We start from the raw sequence: 19,344 nt of genomic DNA, 5'->3' as shown, positions 1-19,344 counted from the left end.
CATTACATCATATGATATGGTACTCCATGTACTACAGTAACATTACATCATATGATATGGTACTCCATGTACTACAGTAACATTACATCATATGATATGGTACTCAATGTACTACAGTAACATTACATCATATGATATGGTACTCCATGTACTACAGTAACATTACATCATATGATATGGTACTCAATGTACTACAGTAACATTACATCATATGATATGGTACTCCATGTACTACAGTAACATTACATCATATGATATGGTACTCCATGTACTACAGTAACATTACATCATATGATATGGTACTCCATGTACCACAGTAATATTACATCATATACTATTCACAGTGGATCTTCAGTATTATTCTGAATTACCAATTGTCCACCTATGAGTTCTTTTCCCTATTTTTGCTCTCTCTCCATCACTCTACATTTCATCAAATAAATCGCTCGCGTCCTGCTCGCCGCTCCTTCCTCTCCTCGTTGTACCTGACGACGGTGTCTTCCTCAGTGATGCTGTCCTCCCGCTTCTCGTGGTCAATGAACTTGGTGCGCTAGGGCGAGAAAAGACAAAAACAAAAAAATTAATGTTTTGAGGTGTAGAGAATGAAGCAGATATGCTTGAGAACGAAAAAAAAAAAAAAAAAAATATGAACCTTGAAGATGTTACTCCGTGAAGCCCTAATTGACCTGAATTTAAATACATAAGCATATAGCAGAAGCAGTCTTTAGGAAAGGTTATTGTATCGTTATCATAACTGTGGAACCATCTGTAGTGTTGTAGGAATTTTGCTTGTTTTCATCCCATGCAATGTCAATCTCTTACTTAGTTGGCATACATAATGTGTCATGATTGTCAAAATGAGTCCACTTGGGTACCATCTATCCCCTGTCCTACATATACAATGTAAAGTACCCCTTTACTCTGGGTAACATCTATCACCTGTCTTACATATACAATGTAAAGTACTCCTTTACTCTGGGTACAATCTATCACCTGTCCTACATATACAATGTAAAGTACCCCTTTACTCTGGGTAACATCTATAACCTGTCCTACATATACAATGTAAAGTACCCCTTTACTCTGGGTACAATCTATCACCTGTCCTACATATACAATGTAAAGTACCCCTTTACTCTGGGTAACATCTATAACCTGTCCTACATATACAATGTAAAGTACTCCTTTACTCTGGGTACCATCTATCACCTGTCCTACATATACAATGTAAAGTACCCCTTTACTCTGGGTAACATCTATCACCTGTCCTACATATACAATGTGAAGTACCCCTTTACTCTGGGTAACATCTATAACCTGTCCTACATATACAATGTAAAGTACCCCTTTACTCTGGGTACAATCTATCACCTGTCCTACATGTACAATGTAAAGTACTCCTTTACTCTGGGTACCATCTAACACCTGTCCTACATATACAATGTAAATTACCCCTTTACTCTGGGTACAATCTATCACCTGTCTTACATATACAATGTAAAGTACCCCTTTACTCTGGGTACCATCTATCCCCTGTCCTACATATACAATGTAAAGTACCCCTTTACTCTGGGTACCATCTAACACCTGTCCTACATATACAATGTAAATTACCCCTTTACTCTGGGTACCATGTATCACCTGTCCTACATATACAATGTAAAGTACCCCTTTACTCTGAGTATCATCTGCTACCTGTCTTACATATACAATGTTAAGTTCCCCTTTACTCTCAACTGTTTAATATCTTCCACACATACCATCTCTATCTACTAACCTTCCATTCTTCGGTGTGCTTGGAACCCTTGGAATCGATGGTTTGCTGGTCGATACAGCCGGTTTGTGTGCTGGTTTTCTCTTACGCCTGACAAAGAAGAAGTTCAAAAAGGATTTGCTTGGTAAACCATTATAGAAAATCTTTTAGCGAGACGGACAATTTCAGATAACAAATGATTAAATCTCTGTTGATTCATGACTGCATTGATAACATATTGTTTCTCTGCAGTATTGATCATAAACGCCAACAACATAAATAATATTTGAAACTATTGATATAATGTCATATATTTTTTCTCTCATTTTTCTTGCTGGTTAATTAAAGTATTCTAGAATCCAACCTTTTTTCACTTGGTGAAACATTGACTGAATGTTAGCAAAACAGCATGCACACATTTACAAAAGTTTGGGTGACCAAATCACTGCACAAAACAGGAAGTTATTGGTTAGATTCCACCAGAAACAATTTTTCCAATTTTTTTTTTTTTGGCTGACTAGCAATCCAATGTAAAAGCAAGACAACCGACGTTTGGTTTACAAACCTGAGATTGGCGCTAGGGTACAATACCAACCCTTCCCTTGAATATTACACAAACTTTACATGATGTTATACTTCTATTGCAGAAGAGGAAATTGTTCGAAGAGGGTCAATGATTTTATAAATCTCCTAGTATGATTCTTGTAGCTGCAACCAAGAATTGTACTTCAAAGGAGCTCAAAAATTGTTCTCTGATATATGGAAGTTGTGGTTGCCCCTTTTGCATGGTGAAATAAACCATAAATAACCCCAGAGTGGTAACTTTATTGGAATCTTCTGGTGGCAGACAATTTTTTACACTTATATGGAAGTGAAAATTATTCTACACTTTTAGTTGAACCCCCCACTGCCCCTTTCTTCCCCCTCTCCCCCAGTTTCTTGTGAAGTAACTCTAGATATGGTTCAATGAATGTAAACTAGTTTTAGCATATACAACCTTCCTAATAAAACCTTCCCTCAGGAAGCGGAACAGAGTGGGTTGTCTGTGTTTTTTGGAAAACGTGACATATTTGGAAAGTTTTCCTCCATGTTAATATTCTCGTCATTTACAATTTAATCACCGACAAACTTGTTTCTAAAAAAATATATTGTCTTTTAAGGCATATAAATGATTTGCACATAATTTGTAAAAGAAGTCAAAGCCTTTTTTTCCTTTTGAATAATTGCAATGATAAACATAAGTAAATATTTTGTTGCCAGATGCAAAATACAATTAGAATGTAGTTTTTATGAAAAATTGCAGACATCTTACAGCAATGTTGTTTAACATCCGTTTTAATGGAAACTTGGTATTTTAGACTTCTTTTTTTATTTTTTTTAATGTGATTTTGGAAAAGAAATTGGTAGCTCACCTCCTACCATGGGATGTGGATGGTTTTTCCTCCTCTTCCTCATCCAGGATGAGCGAGTTATCTTCATCTTCGTCTTTGAGTCGTCTCTTCATCTTCCTCCCCTTGGATACCTGCAGGAGCACAAGTAAACACTAAAACCCTCAGAGCAGGCAGGCTTCAGGTAGATGTAACATCATCATGGCATTCTGATATGATGCTAACTTGGGGCTGGGGGAGGGGGAGGGAGGGGGGGGTAATATCATTCATGCAAAGGAAATGGTTGGTAGGAGTATGTGTTTTCAAAAGGAAAAGAGGGTAGAGAATGAAAAGCATTTAATAAGGCTGGCCGGGGGGGGGGGGGGGGAGGTGTGGAGGAGGGTTGACAAAAGTTTTGTGGCATTTCTAATTTCAAAGTAAAGCCCAAGTAATGAGTCAAATTTGCTAGCATATGTTTTCTTTTTTATTTTGTTAAGGTGAGGGTGGAATGGGGTGAGGGTGGGATGAGGTGAGGGTGAGATGAGGGTGGGGTGAGGGAAGGATGGGGTAAGGTGGAGCTACTTATAAAGATAATGTGAGAAAATTTAGTTGGTTACAACCCATTGTCTGCAACATATTACTTAATACTAAATAATGGTTCCAATCATCAGAGAACAGCCAATGAATGGTCTCCCAAAATTAAGTATGTTTGAAATTTATAACAAATTTAAGAACAGTAAAGATTGACTATTATCCAGGGATGAGCCTGGAGTAAAACAAAAAATCATGTAACTTTGCAAAAATTGCGGTATAGGCTCCAGTTTGCATATGCTACAATGTGTTAGGATAATATTTTTTTCCCCGAGGTAGAAACCACAGATTTTCCGCGAATTCGCGGAAAAAGCTCATGCCTGATTATCCCACCATTAATTATAAACATGTAGAAAATAGGACGATTAATATCTCACTGTGTTCTTCTCATTCTCCTCATCCGTACCAACATCATCATCATCACCACCATCACCATCTGCTGCCTCCATTTCCTCTGACCCCCTGACAGAGTCGTCATCTTCGCTCTTCACTGATGCAGGCTCAACTTTATCCACAGAATCTAGATGAAAGGCACAAAAGCATTTCAAAAATTAATCTCTATAATCATAATTATTCAATAAACAAATAAATAGTTTTCAGAAATGGATACTTTGAACTAGATTCGGTTTCTCATGACAAATAAACTAGAAAATCCCATCCATGGACTCACCGGGAATTAGCCAGAGAAAATACTGTAGAACCAAGGTTCAGCCTGACGGGTGTATGGGAGGGGTATATGGGTGGGGTGCATGGTAGGGGTGTATGGGAGGGGTGTATAGGTGGGGTGTGTGGGAGGGGTGCCTGGGAGGGGTGTATGGGAGGGGTGTATGGGAGGGGTGTATGGAGGGGTGTATAGGTGGGGTGCATGGGTGGGGTGCATGGGTGGGGTGCATGGGTGGGGTGCATGGGAGGGGTGAATGGGAGGGGTGTATAGGTGGGGTGTGTGGGAGGGGTGTATGGGAGGGGTGCATGGGTGGGGTGCATGGGAGGGGTGCATGGGTGGGGTGCATGGGAGGGGTGTATGGGAGGGGTGTATGGGTGGGGTGTATGGGTGGGGTGCATTGGTTGGGTGTATGGCAGGGGTATGGGTGGGGTGCATGGGTGAGGTGCATGGGTGGGGTGTATGGGAGGGGTATCGGAGGGGTGTATGGGAGGGGTATATGGGAGGGGTATATTGGAGGGGTGCATGGGTGGGGTGCATGGGTGGGGTGCATGGGTGGGGTGCATGGGTGGGGTGCATGGGAGTGGTGCATGGGTGGGGTGCATGGGAGGGGTGTATGGGAGGGGTGTATGGGTGGGGTGTATGGGTGGGGTGCATTGGTTGGGTGTATGGGAGGGTGTATGGGTGGGGTAAATGAAGAGGAATGTACATAAGAGAGGCATGAAAGCGAGGGATTGTCAAAAGTTTCTTTAAATGCATTTTAAGTTGATTAATTCACCTGCATTTCTCATGAGTATAGTACCACCAAGAATGAATCACCAGGTTCTTCCCACTTACTTAAAGGGTACCAGAATAACATGTGTAAACCACTGGTGCTATTGCACTTGGGTGCGGATGGGGGGTTGGTAGGGGGACAAGCAGGGTGAAGACTCTTTCACTAATATACTCAATGCTACAGTTGGTGCAGGAGTCTTTTTTTTCTGCCTCAATATTTCAATAGACCAACTGGCTAAATCCTGCTAAACTATTACAATAAAAGTACACTTTTCATAGTACATTCAATGATTAGTTCGAATTTCTCCGGTTATATGCTTACCACCGCATGCATATTTCCACAAACGGTGGAAACATACCAGAGATTTCAAGAATCATAATCTACCTTACAATCTGAATTCTGTAATTCTGTGTCGAAACTTTCTTTTTGCAATTTTTAAATTTGAATTATGTAAATGTCAAATAAAATACATTGCCACGATTGTCCTTTGTGGAATATATGATGGAAACACTGAATAGCTTTCTTGAACACTCCTATATATTATATTGTATATTATTATATTATTATTATGATATATTATTATATTATTATTATGATATATTATATTATCATATATTATTAATATTATGTTATTATATATATATTAAGCTAATTTAACAATATTTAATTTAATAACGCTCTTGGATAAAAAACCCCACCTTAGTATGACCCGGCCGGGAATCGAACCCCAAACCTCCCGATTGCTAAGCCTCATTGCTTCTAATGCCACCACCTTTATCCAATCAGCCACAGCACCAGTACAGAATTTTAATTTTTATAAATCATTACGTTTGGTATGAATATAGCTTTGTTGCTTTCTGAAATTAAACCTCAAGAAATCTATCAAACTGAGGTTTTTTACCTGAATCTAATCTGTTCTCCTGTAGCTTCCTGATCTTGGACTTCTTCTCGTTCAAAACCACACAAAACTGCCAGAAAATTAAGGAAAACAATTATCGTTATTGTTCAAGTAAATACGAAGGTATCAAAGGAATACATTCATCATTTCAACGTGGTTAGCCCTCGCTTGGTTTATACCTGGAAAACAAAAACGGTGATTTACCGGGTATCACATGATCTATGAAATAACCAAAGCTGTATTCCTAATCTTCAGGAGTAAGATAAGGAAACAGCTTTGGTTACTTTGTGGATCACATGATACCCGGAAAATTACCATTTTTTCCCGGTTATAAACCAAGGGAGGGCTAAGCAGGTTCAACTCATAAATGATGGTAGAAACTGTTGGATTAAAAATAAAAATTAAAAAAATATTTGACATAATTTCAGTAATAGTTGCTCCAAATTTAGAAGAAGAAAAGAGCAGGTTTTTTAGTTTTCTTTGTTATAATTTAGATTAACATTTTGGTGCAATAAAATTATTTTATCTGGCAACAGTCCAGTGGATGGTATTATCATATAGGATACACTTAGTAAGGAATGACCTTAGAAATGTACATGTCCATAGCTTATTGCCTGTTTGCCGCACATTTGTTTTTCGTGGTCCCTAGCGGTAAAACACGTACGTACCTGGTGATCTCAATAACTGAACAAGCTGTCGTTAGACATTCTCTGTGTGTAAAAGTAAGTTGGCTTGACGTTTTTCTCTGTATTAGCCTAATATTATCTGTGTTAGGCTATTGTCTTTTAATCTCAGACTTTGTTTCGCCTTTAAGGAAATGATCACTAAAGTCAACTTTTTCTATTCCTTGCTCTAAGGAACCATATCAAATATATCAATTGTTAAGGATGAAACAACCATGACCAAAAAAAAAAAAAAAAACTTTTTTTCCAGACATTTTCAATCATAATAAAAAAAACCATCAGTTAAATCCCCACAATTAATTTTTTTTATATGCACAAAACGTTTCTCCCTTTTCAGAGAGACACATTTTATTAGACAAATATTTACTTTTTTCTGAAACCTGTCTTCAAAGAATTCTAGATGCCTAGAAGTCAACCTTTCGAAAAAGTTAAATCTCAAAACCAAAGTGAAATAAAACTAAAACACTCTTCTGGAAAACATTTGTCAACAATATGCATGAGGTAGGTACCACCGACCTTAAAATCTGTTGAGTTTTCAGCAACAAGTTTTTAGCATCATACTACCATGCATACTTACAAATAATTTTCCGAAATTTTATTCAACGATTTTTTTTCTCCAAATTTACCTTGGAATAAAGATTCTTGTCTTGTTCTTCTTTCATCTCAACACATTTTTCCAACCTCTTGATAGAAACAGAAGGAAAAAAAGGAAAAAGTTGACAGAAATATGGCTTAATGACTATCACAGTTGATGGCGATAAAGATGTTACCAGAAAACGTAGCTTTGCGTCTGCTATGCCCGTGCATCTTTGTAACAAATCACCTGAAGGCTCAAACTCTATCCTTCTCTTGGGTCAGGCTTCAAATTAACTATGAAAACTTGTCTGTTTCCGACTTCTTATTGACTTTGACCTTTTGTCTTATTCCTTGTCTGGTAAAAATGTTCATTATTATTTTTATTATTAATATTATTATTACTATTATAATTAGAAGTATTAGTATTATTAGTAGTAGTATTAGTAGTAGTAGTAGTATCTTATTTTTTATGATGTTGCACAAACATATTAACTGTATCCAACAAAGATTAGAATAACTTACAGTGGGGATCAGGGTTTGGTTCATACTCTTGAAGAAATTGCTAAACAATTAACTTTAACTTCCACAGTTTCAAATTAATAACAATTATGATAATACTAATAATAATCGGCAATTTTGTTTACAACGCCTAAGCGACCACAAATGTGGGAGAAACCCGCAAGGGCTTATGGATTACAACTTACACGTCGGGTGGCTGCCAATTCAACATTTTAACTCAAATTTGGAATCTTTTTTCAATTTAGAAAGTCATTTCAGATGGGAAAAACTGTAGATTGCTCTTGGATGAAAAACCCACCTTACTTTGACCCGGCCGGGTATCGAACCTGGAACCTCCCGATTACTAAACCTCATTGCTTCAAATGCCACTGCCTTTAGCCACTCGGCCACAGCACTAAATTAGAACAAAAAGTGTACTCTAGAAAATCAAATTGTTTGTCAAAATTTGGTGAAAAATTAGTGAAATTTTGTGCACACTGTTCAAGTAAGAGATTGCAGTATGTTATCGTTACCATGACTACAGCATGACTTCCCATCATGCCTGAGAGGATTGCGCGTGGAGATCCCAAGATATGACAAACAGCCAAAATGGAGCCAAATCAATCATGATCCGACCGCCATTTTAATATTTGCGATGGCTAACATCACAGTGACAAATACTATCAATTTCTGAGGTGCCAACTGGAAATTTAAAACGATGAATTTATATCTCTTCCCTCACCATAGTCACTGCTGAAGTTGAACAAATTTGTTATATTACACTTTATGAATACCACAGATGGGAAGAGGGTGGAGGGAGGATGGGGGGGGGGGTTGGCCCAAACCTTTAATGCCTGTGCCCTCTCACTGGACAGCCTGTCTTGTTCACATTCCAAGTGTTTCATCTTCTTCTGAGAGGCAGCGACCTCCTCTATGCTGTGCTGGAGTAGCTCCCTCATGTGCTCTGAAGGGTCGTCTGCTGGTTGCAGGCGAACTGAGCCAAGTTGGAACTACGAGAAAAGAAACCAATAAACTGTATTTTTCAATGAAGAATAAAAAACAATCCTTATATATTTAAGCACTAATTAAAATAGTCAACTTAATTTGTGATTGTATTGTAGGAACCTATAGAATTACTGTAACTGTTATGTCATCCCTCTAATTTTTTTTTTTTTAATTTTTTTTTTCTAATTTTTTTTTTTCAATTTTTTTTTTAGTTTGAGTAACGTGACACAGTGTTGCTCTAACAGTATATGAAAACCCCAAAATACTGTAGGTCTATTTGAAACATTGCTCAAAAGTGGTGAAAATGCTGCCCTTATCTTTGTTCCAAATGATGCATCCTTCATTTCATATACGTTCACATATCACATTTCTAATTGTTAGAGGCCGGTGACTGTCTTTGAACCAGGAAAGGGCAGCGCTTGTTTACAACACATTAAGAACACTTTTATGGATTTAAAGCGAATATTTTTGTTTTACGTTGGAAACTTTCACGGCTGAACGTTAACTAAGGATTTCACCGATGACTGTCGGTAGAAAAGTCGTTAAAATATTGTCGTACCCTGCTATCTGCAAGGTCTATACAAGTCAGGCGGTTCATATATAATGCTGATAACCTTCACAAGGTCTCTTTGAACATCAAACATGTTTTACTGGTAGATACTCCAGTATGTTGTTTATCCACTTCTTAATAATTTCATCCTTTTCTTTCCGGGGGAGGGGGGGGGGGAAAGGATGGAAATTTTCTATCAGGTTCTGATGCAAGAATATGCAATTTGTAAACACTTACCTATTATACTAAACCTTTTATTTTGAGGGGGGGGGGATTTCAGGTTCTGATGCAAGAATATGCAAATTTTAAAAATCAATCCTAATATACTAATTTTTTTTTTTGGGGGGGGGAGGGGATTTCAGGTTTTGATGCCAAAATATGCACTTTGTAAACATCTTAATATATTCATCCTTTGTGGGAGGGGGGTGGGGGCAAATTATTTCAGGTGTTGATGCAAGAATATGCACTTTGTAAACAACTTCTTGATATAATCCTCCTTTGTGGGAGTGGGGGCAAATTATTTCAAGTTTTGATGCAAGAATATGGACTTTGTAAAATTTTCCAATGAAAAATCTCATCTGACAACAATAAATCTTTCAACGTGCCATAACTCCTCCCTGCAAAAAGAACTGGGTGAGCATTTTATATTTCTTTCTCTGAATATGGAATTTCAAAAACCTGTCACCAGTGAAAAGAAAAAAAATATAAACATGATGGAAATTTTTAGTCTCCGTTCAGCTGCAAACATACTTAAACTTTGTTTATTACAGCCGAGCACATAGTAAGACTTGGACAAAAAAAGTCGGAGTAAATTGACACTTTCTGCCAACAGAATGGAAAGGCCTTTGATAAACAGCTCATTCTGTTTACAGATCAGCTGGCACAAGATTTCTATAATATTTTTTTTTATATTTCTATTTTTGGTAAGGATTCGCGAGGCATGACATTTACTGATAGATTACCATCTGTCTGGGAATCATCATTTGTGACCAAATCCTTCAGATTAGAAAATGTAGTAGGTTGGTGATGTATTACATATTTTTTTTGGCAATCTGGAACAGGGTATTTGGGTCAAGTAGGTTACTGTATTATAACAGTGTTGTGTCCAAGGAGGGGGAGAGGCTGGGAGTAATGGCCAGTGATGCCCTCCACCAGCCCACCCCCCACCCTCTCCTTGATTGTCAGTAGATGGAGAACAGTTTAAGTCAGTACTTTTTAAAATTCAGCTGGAATGAAATAGACCACTCCTGGTGACCTTATCATAACAGTGAAGTGGAGAGGGGGTGGGTGAGGAGGGTTTAGGATTCATGGCCAGTGATGTCCCCCACCCCCCCCCACTTCATTGTCAGTTGCTTGAAAATGGTTCAGTTGGTACATTTTAGATTGAGCTGAGAAGAATTCGACTGCTCCTTTGGGTGATACCACCACCCTTTCAAACTCACACAAAATTTCAAGCTAGTATTATAAACCTGGGAAAACTCATATTAGTTCATAAATATGTACAAACTATGACGTGGACTTTTTTCACTCATCAACATGTCTTATTTTAGCCCTTAATAAGTTAACCCCTAGTTCACAAGCCCACATATTACATTAAAATAAGTGAAATTGTCAATCTTTGATAGATTTTGACGGGAGCTTTGCAGCTATTTTCATGATTTCTAATGCCTATTAGAGTGATTAGGACAATGTCGTTCCTGGGCGTCTGTAGACCTTTCAATATGGCTTCCATTCGTGACTCTTCCAATGAAGCTTGTAGACACAAACAAGAATGACCTATGGTATTTAGAAAGACAGCCCTCTCAAAAAAATATTAATAACAGTTAAAATTTGTATGACTAATATGCAATACATTCCTCCTGGGTTCCATCAGTTTCACACGGCTGACAAGAGCAACCATCTGTAATACCGTACGATGCAATCTTTCCCACCAACGTCACAAGGCGATGGATTAAAGGATAATATTTCCGAATAAAAATTATTTCAAATATTTCAAAAAATTTCAAAAATAATATTTCGTAAAAAAGTTCAAAAATATTTCAAAAGTCATAAATATTTTAAATCAATATTTTACTTCCAAAAAAAGGGGAGAAAATTTTATGTGGTTTGCTTGTAATGTTTCTTGAAAGCTTTTCTTGTTCAGATATTTGATTTTTAAATATGTTTTAATCTTGCATAAATGCTCCTTTTATGGCTAAATTGTTGATGTTATTGGGTAATGGTGTCTAACTGCTAATGTTTTTCCATTACTTTAATAAATTTATAAAATATTCAATTTTCAATGTTATTCAATTGAACAGCTATACCTGTAGTATAGTATATTTATATATTTTATGCTGTAACCTATGACAGTATGGAACATACTAACCCTTTAACATCCAAATATGAATACCAACCCCTTTTAACGTTCATATCATTGGACTCTTATTCTATGATGCGCACCAAACTCTATTAAATCCATAGTTTTCTTTTTCAGAATGAATCAACAAACCTTGGAATGGTCATTTTTGTTTTGCTAAGATGAATACCAACTCTTTAACATACATCTACTTTGTTGTTTTGTAATGTAACCAACCATTTAGTAACTTTACTGTTTTTATTCTTAGATGAATACCTTGGAACCCTTTAACTACCACTTTTGTTTCTCAATTCCAAGATGAAATACCAACCATTTCACCCCCAAATATAAGTTTTTATTCTATGTTGAAATAAAACTCTATAACATCCATAGTTTTTGTCTTCTTGTAAAAACATGAACATCAATATTCTTTCCCTTCTTTGATGAACACCAACCCTTTAACATCCACATCTGTTTCCTGCTATCACAAACAGTGCCCTCCTTTAACATTTTTCATACCGTTTTAATCTTTATAATGTACCTTGATATTTTCATCCTGCATGACTCTCTTCCAGGCCAGCTCCTTGCATCCATCACGGAGGGATTTAACCTGACAAAATCAAATCAAAATCAAAATAAACAGAACTCCATGCCCGTACTACTGTAGCTGATATATCTATCAAATTAAGCATGACAGTTCAACATCTGTGGAATGAACCTAGCAATATGTATCAGCAACATACCGTCAAGTTTAACAACATGAAAATCACATTTCCATGAGAGATACTAGGGAAGTTCAAAACGTGTCAGAAAAGTGTCAGAAAAGTGGAAAGGAAATGATGAAAATTCTGGGAAGTCCTAAGGTTGTCAGTGAGGCCGATGTGTACAGAACATTTTTGCACAAATATGCCAAAGGAACGGACAAACTTGTTAAGAAAAAAAAGGGGCAAAAAATTTCCTTGTAGTTCTGATCCAACATCCAAAGTTGCATATTTTCCAAATTGTCAGAAATAGCCGACATAGAGGTCATAGGTCATAGAGGTCATAGAGCTGTGAATTGTATGAAGTATGATTACTTTGATTATGAACTGAAAAGGAACGTGATTGGTGGACGACCTCCTGGTTTCCTATCATTCGTTGAACCTCGCAACTGAATGAGTAATATATACATTCATTCATGTTTAGCCAGCAGCTCTGACAAACGTTATTATTAGTCAATGTTAGTCACATTCAAGGCCAAGAATGGACACAGACTTCACCAATAATTGAACATTTCTCATGAATTTTGTGGGGGTTTTTTTCTCCAGAAATAACAATGCTGTATGCTGTACAGTTCTTGTACATGTAGGTCAGTGGATTAAATCAGCGATCCACAAACCATGGGGAAGGAGAAAAAGGGAGGGCAAGGGATGTAATGAGGGGAGAAAGAAGGGGAAGAGGGGAAGGAAGATGTGGAAGGGGGGGCAAGGATGGAGGATAAAGAAGAGGAGGGTGATGGAAGGGAGAAGGGGAGCAGGGGAGGAGTGGGCAGGGGAAGGAAGATGTGGAAGGGAGGGCAAGGATGGAGGATAAAGGAGAGGGTGATGGAAGGGAGAAGGGGGGGCAGGGGAGGAGTGGGCAGGGGGAGGAAGAAGTGGAAGGGAGGGCAAGGATGGAGGATAAAGGAGAGGGTGATGGAAGGGAGAAGGGGGGCAGGGGAGGAGGATGCAGGGGGAAGGAAGAAGTGGAAGGGAGGGCAAGGATGGAGGATAAAGAAGAGGAGGGTGATGGAAGGGAGAAGCAGGGCAGGGGAGGAGTGGGCAGGGGAAGGAAGAAGTGGAAGGGAGGGCAAGGATGGAGGATAAAGAAGAGGAGGGTGATGGAAGGGAGAAGGGGGCAGGGGAGGAATGGGCAGGGGAAGGAAGAAGTGGAAGGGAGGGCAAGGATGGAGGATAAAGGAGAGGGTGATGGAAGAGAGAAGCAGGGGCAGGGGAGGAGTGGGCAGTGGAAGGAAGTGGAAAGGAGGGCAGGGATGGGGGGTAAAGAAGAGGAGGGTGATGGAAGGGAGAAGGGGGCAGGGGAGGAATGGGCAGGGGAAGGAAGAAGTGGAACGAAGGGCAAGGATGGAGGATAAAGGAGAGGGTGATGGAAGAGAGAAGCAGGGGCAGGGGAGGAGTGGGCAGGGGAAGAAAGAAGTGGAAGGGAGGGCAAGGATGGAGGATAAAGAAGAGGAGGGTGATGGAAGGGAGAAGCAGGGGCAGGGGAGGAGTGGGCAGGGGAAGAAAGAAGTGGAAGGGAGGGCAAGGATGGAGGATAAAGAAGAGGAGGGTGATGGAAGGGAGAAGCAGGGGCAGGGGAGGAGTGGGCAGGGGAAGAAAGAAGTGGAAGGGAGGGCAAGGATGGAGGATAAAGGAGAGGGTGATGGAAGAGAGAAGCAGGGGCAGGGGAGGAGTGGGCAGGGGAAGAAAGAAGTGGAAGGGAGGGCAAGGATGGAGGATAAAGAAGAGGAGGGTGATGGAAGGGAGAAGCAGGGGCAGGGGAGGAGTGGGCAGGGGAAGAAAGAAGTGGAAGGGAGGGCAAGGATGGAGGATAAAGAAGAGGAGGGTGATGGAAGGGAGAAGTAATGCACTACTAACCTGATATCCAAAGACTAAATTACTGCCATCATCTGTCTGTGTCAAAGCTTCCTTACTTTCCTCTATGAACTTGCTCAAGTCCTCCTTGATCTCCTTACAAAGGGCTTGAAGATCACTGTTAGATACTGCAGAATAAATTAATTTTTCAATTCAATGTCCTACTTGCAATTATACTGTATATGTGGAAATGAAAATTAGGGCAGCTTGCATCGGTGGAGTGATTTTGTTACTTAAGAAAGTGTTGACCTAACTCAGACAATAACAGCAGAGTCCTACAAAACCAAGCCTGAAGTCTGATTTCTATGTGAACAAAGTTAGCAATTGTGTAACTATAATATCACAAACTTTGATATCGAGTATAACTTTAGAACAGTACAAAGGAAAATACATTCTTAAACAGTTTGATAATTAATGTTCAATAGTTTTATTCCTTGAAGCTCTATAATTAGGGTCTAGAATTTTTCTACTCATTTAGTCACCTGGCAATTCACCACTCTATTGTACCAGTTGACAGTAAGTAATAATTGCTGTGAGAAGAAAGGACCCATAAGAAACTTTCAATTACCTTCCGAATAATTAATGTTTCCAATTTTTGATATTTTATAGATTTACTGTACATAGCAAGTCACTACCTCTGTATATACTTCTGCTTACATTTCTTACACAGAACGTTGAGAGTTTAAATAAAATACACCTCATGAGCTTTACACATCATTCCCGGGCTTAATGTCTCATAACCCCAAATTTCCAAGCTTTCCAAGCATTATCTCCATTTGGGTAAAAATCTGCAAATTGTCAGTTTTTAATGCATTCATATCAACCAAAATTGTTCGTGTAATTTCATCGAATCCCAGAAAAATGGTCCCTACTGTACCTGACCTTTGAACTATAACATTTTCAAGTATGGGAGGATTGTCAAAATTAGTAGCAATGTAGAATCATTATGTGCACAGTCTTGGGTAAAGTATATATTACTATTTGATGAACAATGTCGATGAGAAAGCCATTTTCTCGACAACATTAAAACTATAATAAGCAGTGGAACAAAACTTGTTCTTCTGGCAACAAGATGATGTGCCTGCTTAAATATCAGTCTACTCCTTAGGTGAGCAAATTTTGCACTTCCCCTACAATTTACTTAGCTAGAGAACTTTAGTAACTTATTCATGAATATACTAATGTCTGTATGGTAACCTCCAGGCTCCATGGAAGCTTTTTAATTTAAATTAACAAAATGACCAGAATATATAATATGGTATGCAAGCTACATGCTCACCATAGTCCTCAAAATCTGCACCACCCCAAATTACATGTGGTGATAAAGTGAGCTATAGTTTTTTTTTTTTTTTTTCAAACTATGATTTTTTACCAGTTTATTGAGAACCATATTGCTTTATATTCAAAGTATTGAAAAGGACAAGCCTATCCTTTAAGGGAGCTTTTGCAGATAATTTTGGTCCAGTTTTGATCCTGTTTATTACTAAAGCCAGAGTTTGGGTTGTTAGCTTGAAAGGTGAAGTTTCTTTCAAGTAATAGTTCAACAAAAGCTAGAGGGAACAAGAAACCCTTGAGAAATTTGAAAATTTCCAGTTTGCTTCTCGTATGCTTAATTAATGTAATGTTCATCTTATAATAATGACTGATGGCCCACTATATGTTTAATGAAATAACAACGACTGTATTCAACTGTAAAGTTTACTCTCACCCTTAACCTTTATCCCTCATTTGTATATATCCGAAATGTTAAGATAGAAATAGGAATGATGCCCTTTATTTTTGTAACAATAGTTAATCTTTATGTTCACTCATGCATGGTCGCTGTCGGCGAGCCCTTGCTCGCTGGTGGAGAAGGCTTGTTGGGTTGGCTACAAGGTGTTACAAAGAAAAACTTTGATTAAATATATGTAACGCACGGTTCCTAGTGTTGTACATAGTATATTTGTGTATCCATTTGAACTCTACGTTTACCGTGATCATTAACGTTAATAAAGATAGATATTACATTAATATATAGAACTAATCTGAAAAAGTCTCAGGGAAAAGAAAGAAAACATATATAAACAGGAGGATGTATTAGCTTCAAGATGATGTTTGAGTTTCATTGATTGATTGATGGATATGAGTAATACCCAGATATTTTGAAATAAAATATCAAACAGTTAAAAACAAAAATCTAGAACTATGAAACTCTGAAAAATGGCCTTGTAGGCTTGTACTTACTACTTCCACTCCATGCATTGATGGCATCGGTCAAAACCAACTCAAAACTAACCACGTTATCCTCTTCCTCGGCGATGGTAGTCGTAAACAGAAAGAAAGTTTCTCCGTTTGCCGTTATGGAAGACAGACTCTTAGTTTTACCCATTGTGTTCTCCAGTGCTAAAGTTCAGCAAATCTGAGCTCTGTTCCAATCTGAAAGTAATAGTTTAGTTTAGTTTAGTCAGTAGAAAAAAAGGATCAGGAGGGACACTCAAGTCCCATCAAGGACCCTATAGGAGAGAAAAAAAAACTGAAGACACAAACACTCAGACCCGATTACAATGCTTAAAGTGCTTGTCCAAAGCATTCTTAAACCCATTCACACTACTTGCAAGTACAACTTTCTCAGGCAAACCGTTCCACTCATTCACAACCCTATTAGAAGAAAAGTTATGCCGAATATTAATCCCACTTTGTGACTTTTTGAGTTTAAGACAATGACCTCTGGTACAACTACCATTAATAGCAAACATGAAAAAGTCAGTGAAGGATAAATTGTCAAAACCATACACAATCTTGAAAAACTGAATCAAGTCACCACGTAACCTCCTAAGCTCCAGTGTGGTGAGATTTAACAGCTGTTACAGCCCTATAATAAGGAACACTCTTTAAGGAACTAATCATCCTAGTAGCCCTGCTCTGGACCTTTTCGAGTACTTCCTTATAAGTTAGCAAAATATGGGTTCCAAGCCTGCACAGCATAATCGGAAAGGAATCTGTAAGGATGCTTTACGCTGCTGTTCAAAATTGAGCTTACTGGTTTGCAGTTAGTGTCTCACTGTCTACCTCAGTGTTCTTGTGTCAATTTGTTTCCATTTGTGTATCATTACTAATAACAAAGTATGTACAGTAATTTAGTTTCTCCTTCTAGTCAAAAAGGCATTTAATTCCCCAGAATTGAGTATTTCAAATTTAATTTATGAAAACGAAATCATATGAAGAAGGAATACATGCATGCATTACTATTTGGTGTTGCTTAGCCAGCTAAGATGACGTACTGCAGCAGAACCGCTATATCAGGAAAATAGTTAAACACAAACTCATACGCTACTTACTGTGGTAGAGTCACAAACTTGAGGGTCAGAATATGAATCACATACTTTGGTTTCATGATTATAATCTTTCATTTCTTTTTTTTTTGGTGGATAATTAAATCTTTGGAGGATGCACTGGAAGTGTAATTGTTAGGCTACATCAACGTGATCACAGAAAGGAGTTTTGTTTTGACTGTGAGGCTTAACATTTTGTGAATTATTCCCATCAGGCAGTGGCTTGTACAGTTTGCTTTATCTAATTTCTAACAAATGTTGAACAATATTGTAGGTCTTCTTTCTTTTTACTCTCTCAAATGTTTGTTCCAATTTCTGGCCTACGCTAGGTCAAACCTAGGGTACATTGCCCTACCTTCACTGTGACATGTACCAAACTGCAGTTTACTGTAGCATGGTGGGCTCATAATTGATGCACTTAAGGATTGGATTGACGATGTCTGTCAACATAAAATCAAAATCACTCAACTGCATGCATTTTTCATATGTGTAGTTCATCAGAAATGTTATGATCTCAAAATATTTATTGTTCTGTGCCTACGCAACGTACAATTGAGAAGAATTTGACCTCAAAATGTCTGCTGTGTCAAGTTCTTTCATACCCCTAAATTGACACATTCGTCAAAAAGCTAACTGTAGTGTAGGCATAAGCATACATCCATTGACTTTGGATGCTGTTTGTTATGCTCTGAACCTCTAAGCTCAGACAGGTCAGGTCCCAGAGAGTAGTTGTATCATATTGAAGTAATTTTGGTTAATTTTTGGGAGTAAGATTTTCAAATGTCAAAAAAACGTGTAAAACTGGGGGGGAGGGTGTTAATTACCACAATATGGTCAGCAAATAGCTGAAATGGATTCAAACTCATGAAATATTTAATTCTGCTTGACTGCAAAAAGTTTAGGTGGCCTGCTATATAGTTGCTAGTAATAATTGAAGGTGCGTCAATTACGGGGGTGCGTCAATTATGAAGCCTTTACTATACTTCACATAGCTACAACTCTGGGGTTTAAACCACTTTAACAGTTTATGGGGAGCAATTGCAGAATGCCATCAATACCTTTTTGAGAATGACAATACATGGCATATCTCCTAGCTGGCTTTAAGCCATCTCTTCATTGCTCCTACTGTAGGCAAGCTCATGGCTAGTAGAGCCTAGGCCTACATTTAAAATTTTGTCATTGTGTAGCGGAACTACTCCGAATGCAATTGGGTAGGCCTACACAAGCATAAAATTGCAAACATTTCAAATGTTCACATTTAATAAAGTATATTACAAAACCATTGCCTATAGTGATATAACCAAATTTTGAAACAATTTTCAATCTGAAATTATCAATTAAAAGCATATCAACCTTAAAACCTTTGTGATCCGAGCTCGTGAATTTGTCACGCTTCCAGTTACGTCGTCAAGCGTGCAGTAATTTTATTTTGCAATTTTTCTTGGCAAATGTGACTGGCTAGAAGACTATGCACATTATCGGCTAAATAGACTGACATGGAACCATGGAACCATATACATTAGTATAATGTAAAATTATTAAGCAGCAGAGGGAAAAAGACTAAATTTTTTAGAAAATAGTCCTCTCCCTGATTTTCAGAGTCTTTTAGAAATGGTACGAATTGCTCAAAATGGAAAGTAACTGATTGTTTAACATTACCGACATTATCTTTTCCCCGACTAATCTCTTATGGGTTTACGGAAATTACGGTAGGATTATAATGTAA

General features: G+C 38.0%; 1 protein-coding gene across 2 annotated transcripts; it reads right to left on the bottom strand.

Moving 5' to 3' along the window:
- Positions 1-214: 214 nt before the first annotated feature.
- Positions 215-19,068, bottom strand: LOC139983408 (uncharacterized). 2 transcript variants are annotated; one of them, XM_071996947.1, is made up of 11 exons: positions 18,972-19,068; positions 16,531-16,722; positions 14,311-14,435; positions 12,237-12,305; positions 8,648-8,812; positions 7,355-7,411; positions 6,049-6,115; positions 4,089-4,237; positions 3,166-3,275; positions 1,778-1,864; positions 215-550 (listed from the first exon to the last, which is right to left on the bottom strand). In XM_071996947.1, exons 2-11 carry the CDS (start codon positions 16,673-16,675, stop codon positions 424-426), a joined length of 1,101 nt encoding a protein of 366 aa, XP_071853048.1. In that variant the 5' UTR covers positions 16,676-16,722; positions 18,972-19,068; the 3' UTR covers positions 215-423. The 2 variants fall into 2 exon arrangements, with proteins under 2 accessions (XP_071853048.1, XP_071853049.1); XM_071996948.1 differs by having other exon boundaries at positions 4,089-4,231.
- Positions 19,069-19,344: the final 276 nt, after the last annotated feature.

This window comes from Apostichopus japonicus, chromosome 16 (assembly GCF_037975245.1).
Source record: "Apostichopus japonicus isolate 1M-3 chromosome 16, ASM3797524v1, whole genome shotgun sequence".
Taxonomy (NCBI): Eukaryota; Metazoa; Echinodermata; class Holothuroidea; order Aspidochirotida; family Stichopodidae; genus Apostichopus; species Apostichopus japonicus.
Note: the sequence above shows the minus strand (reverse complement) of the source record. Positions and strands in the feature narration are given on the sequence as shown.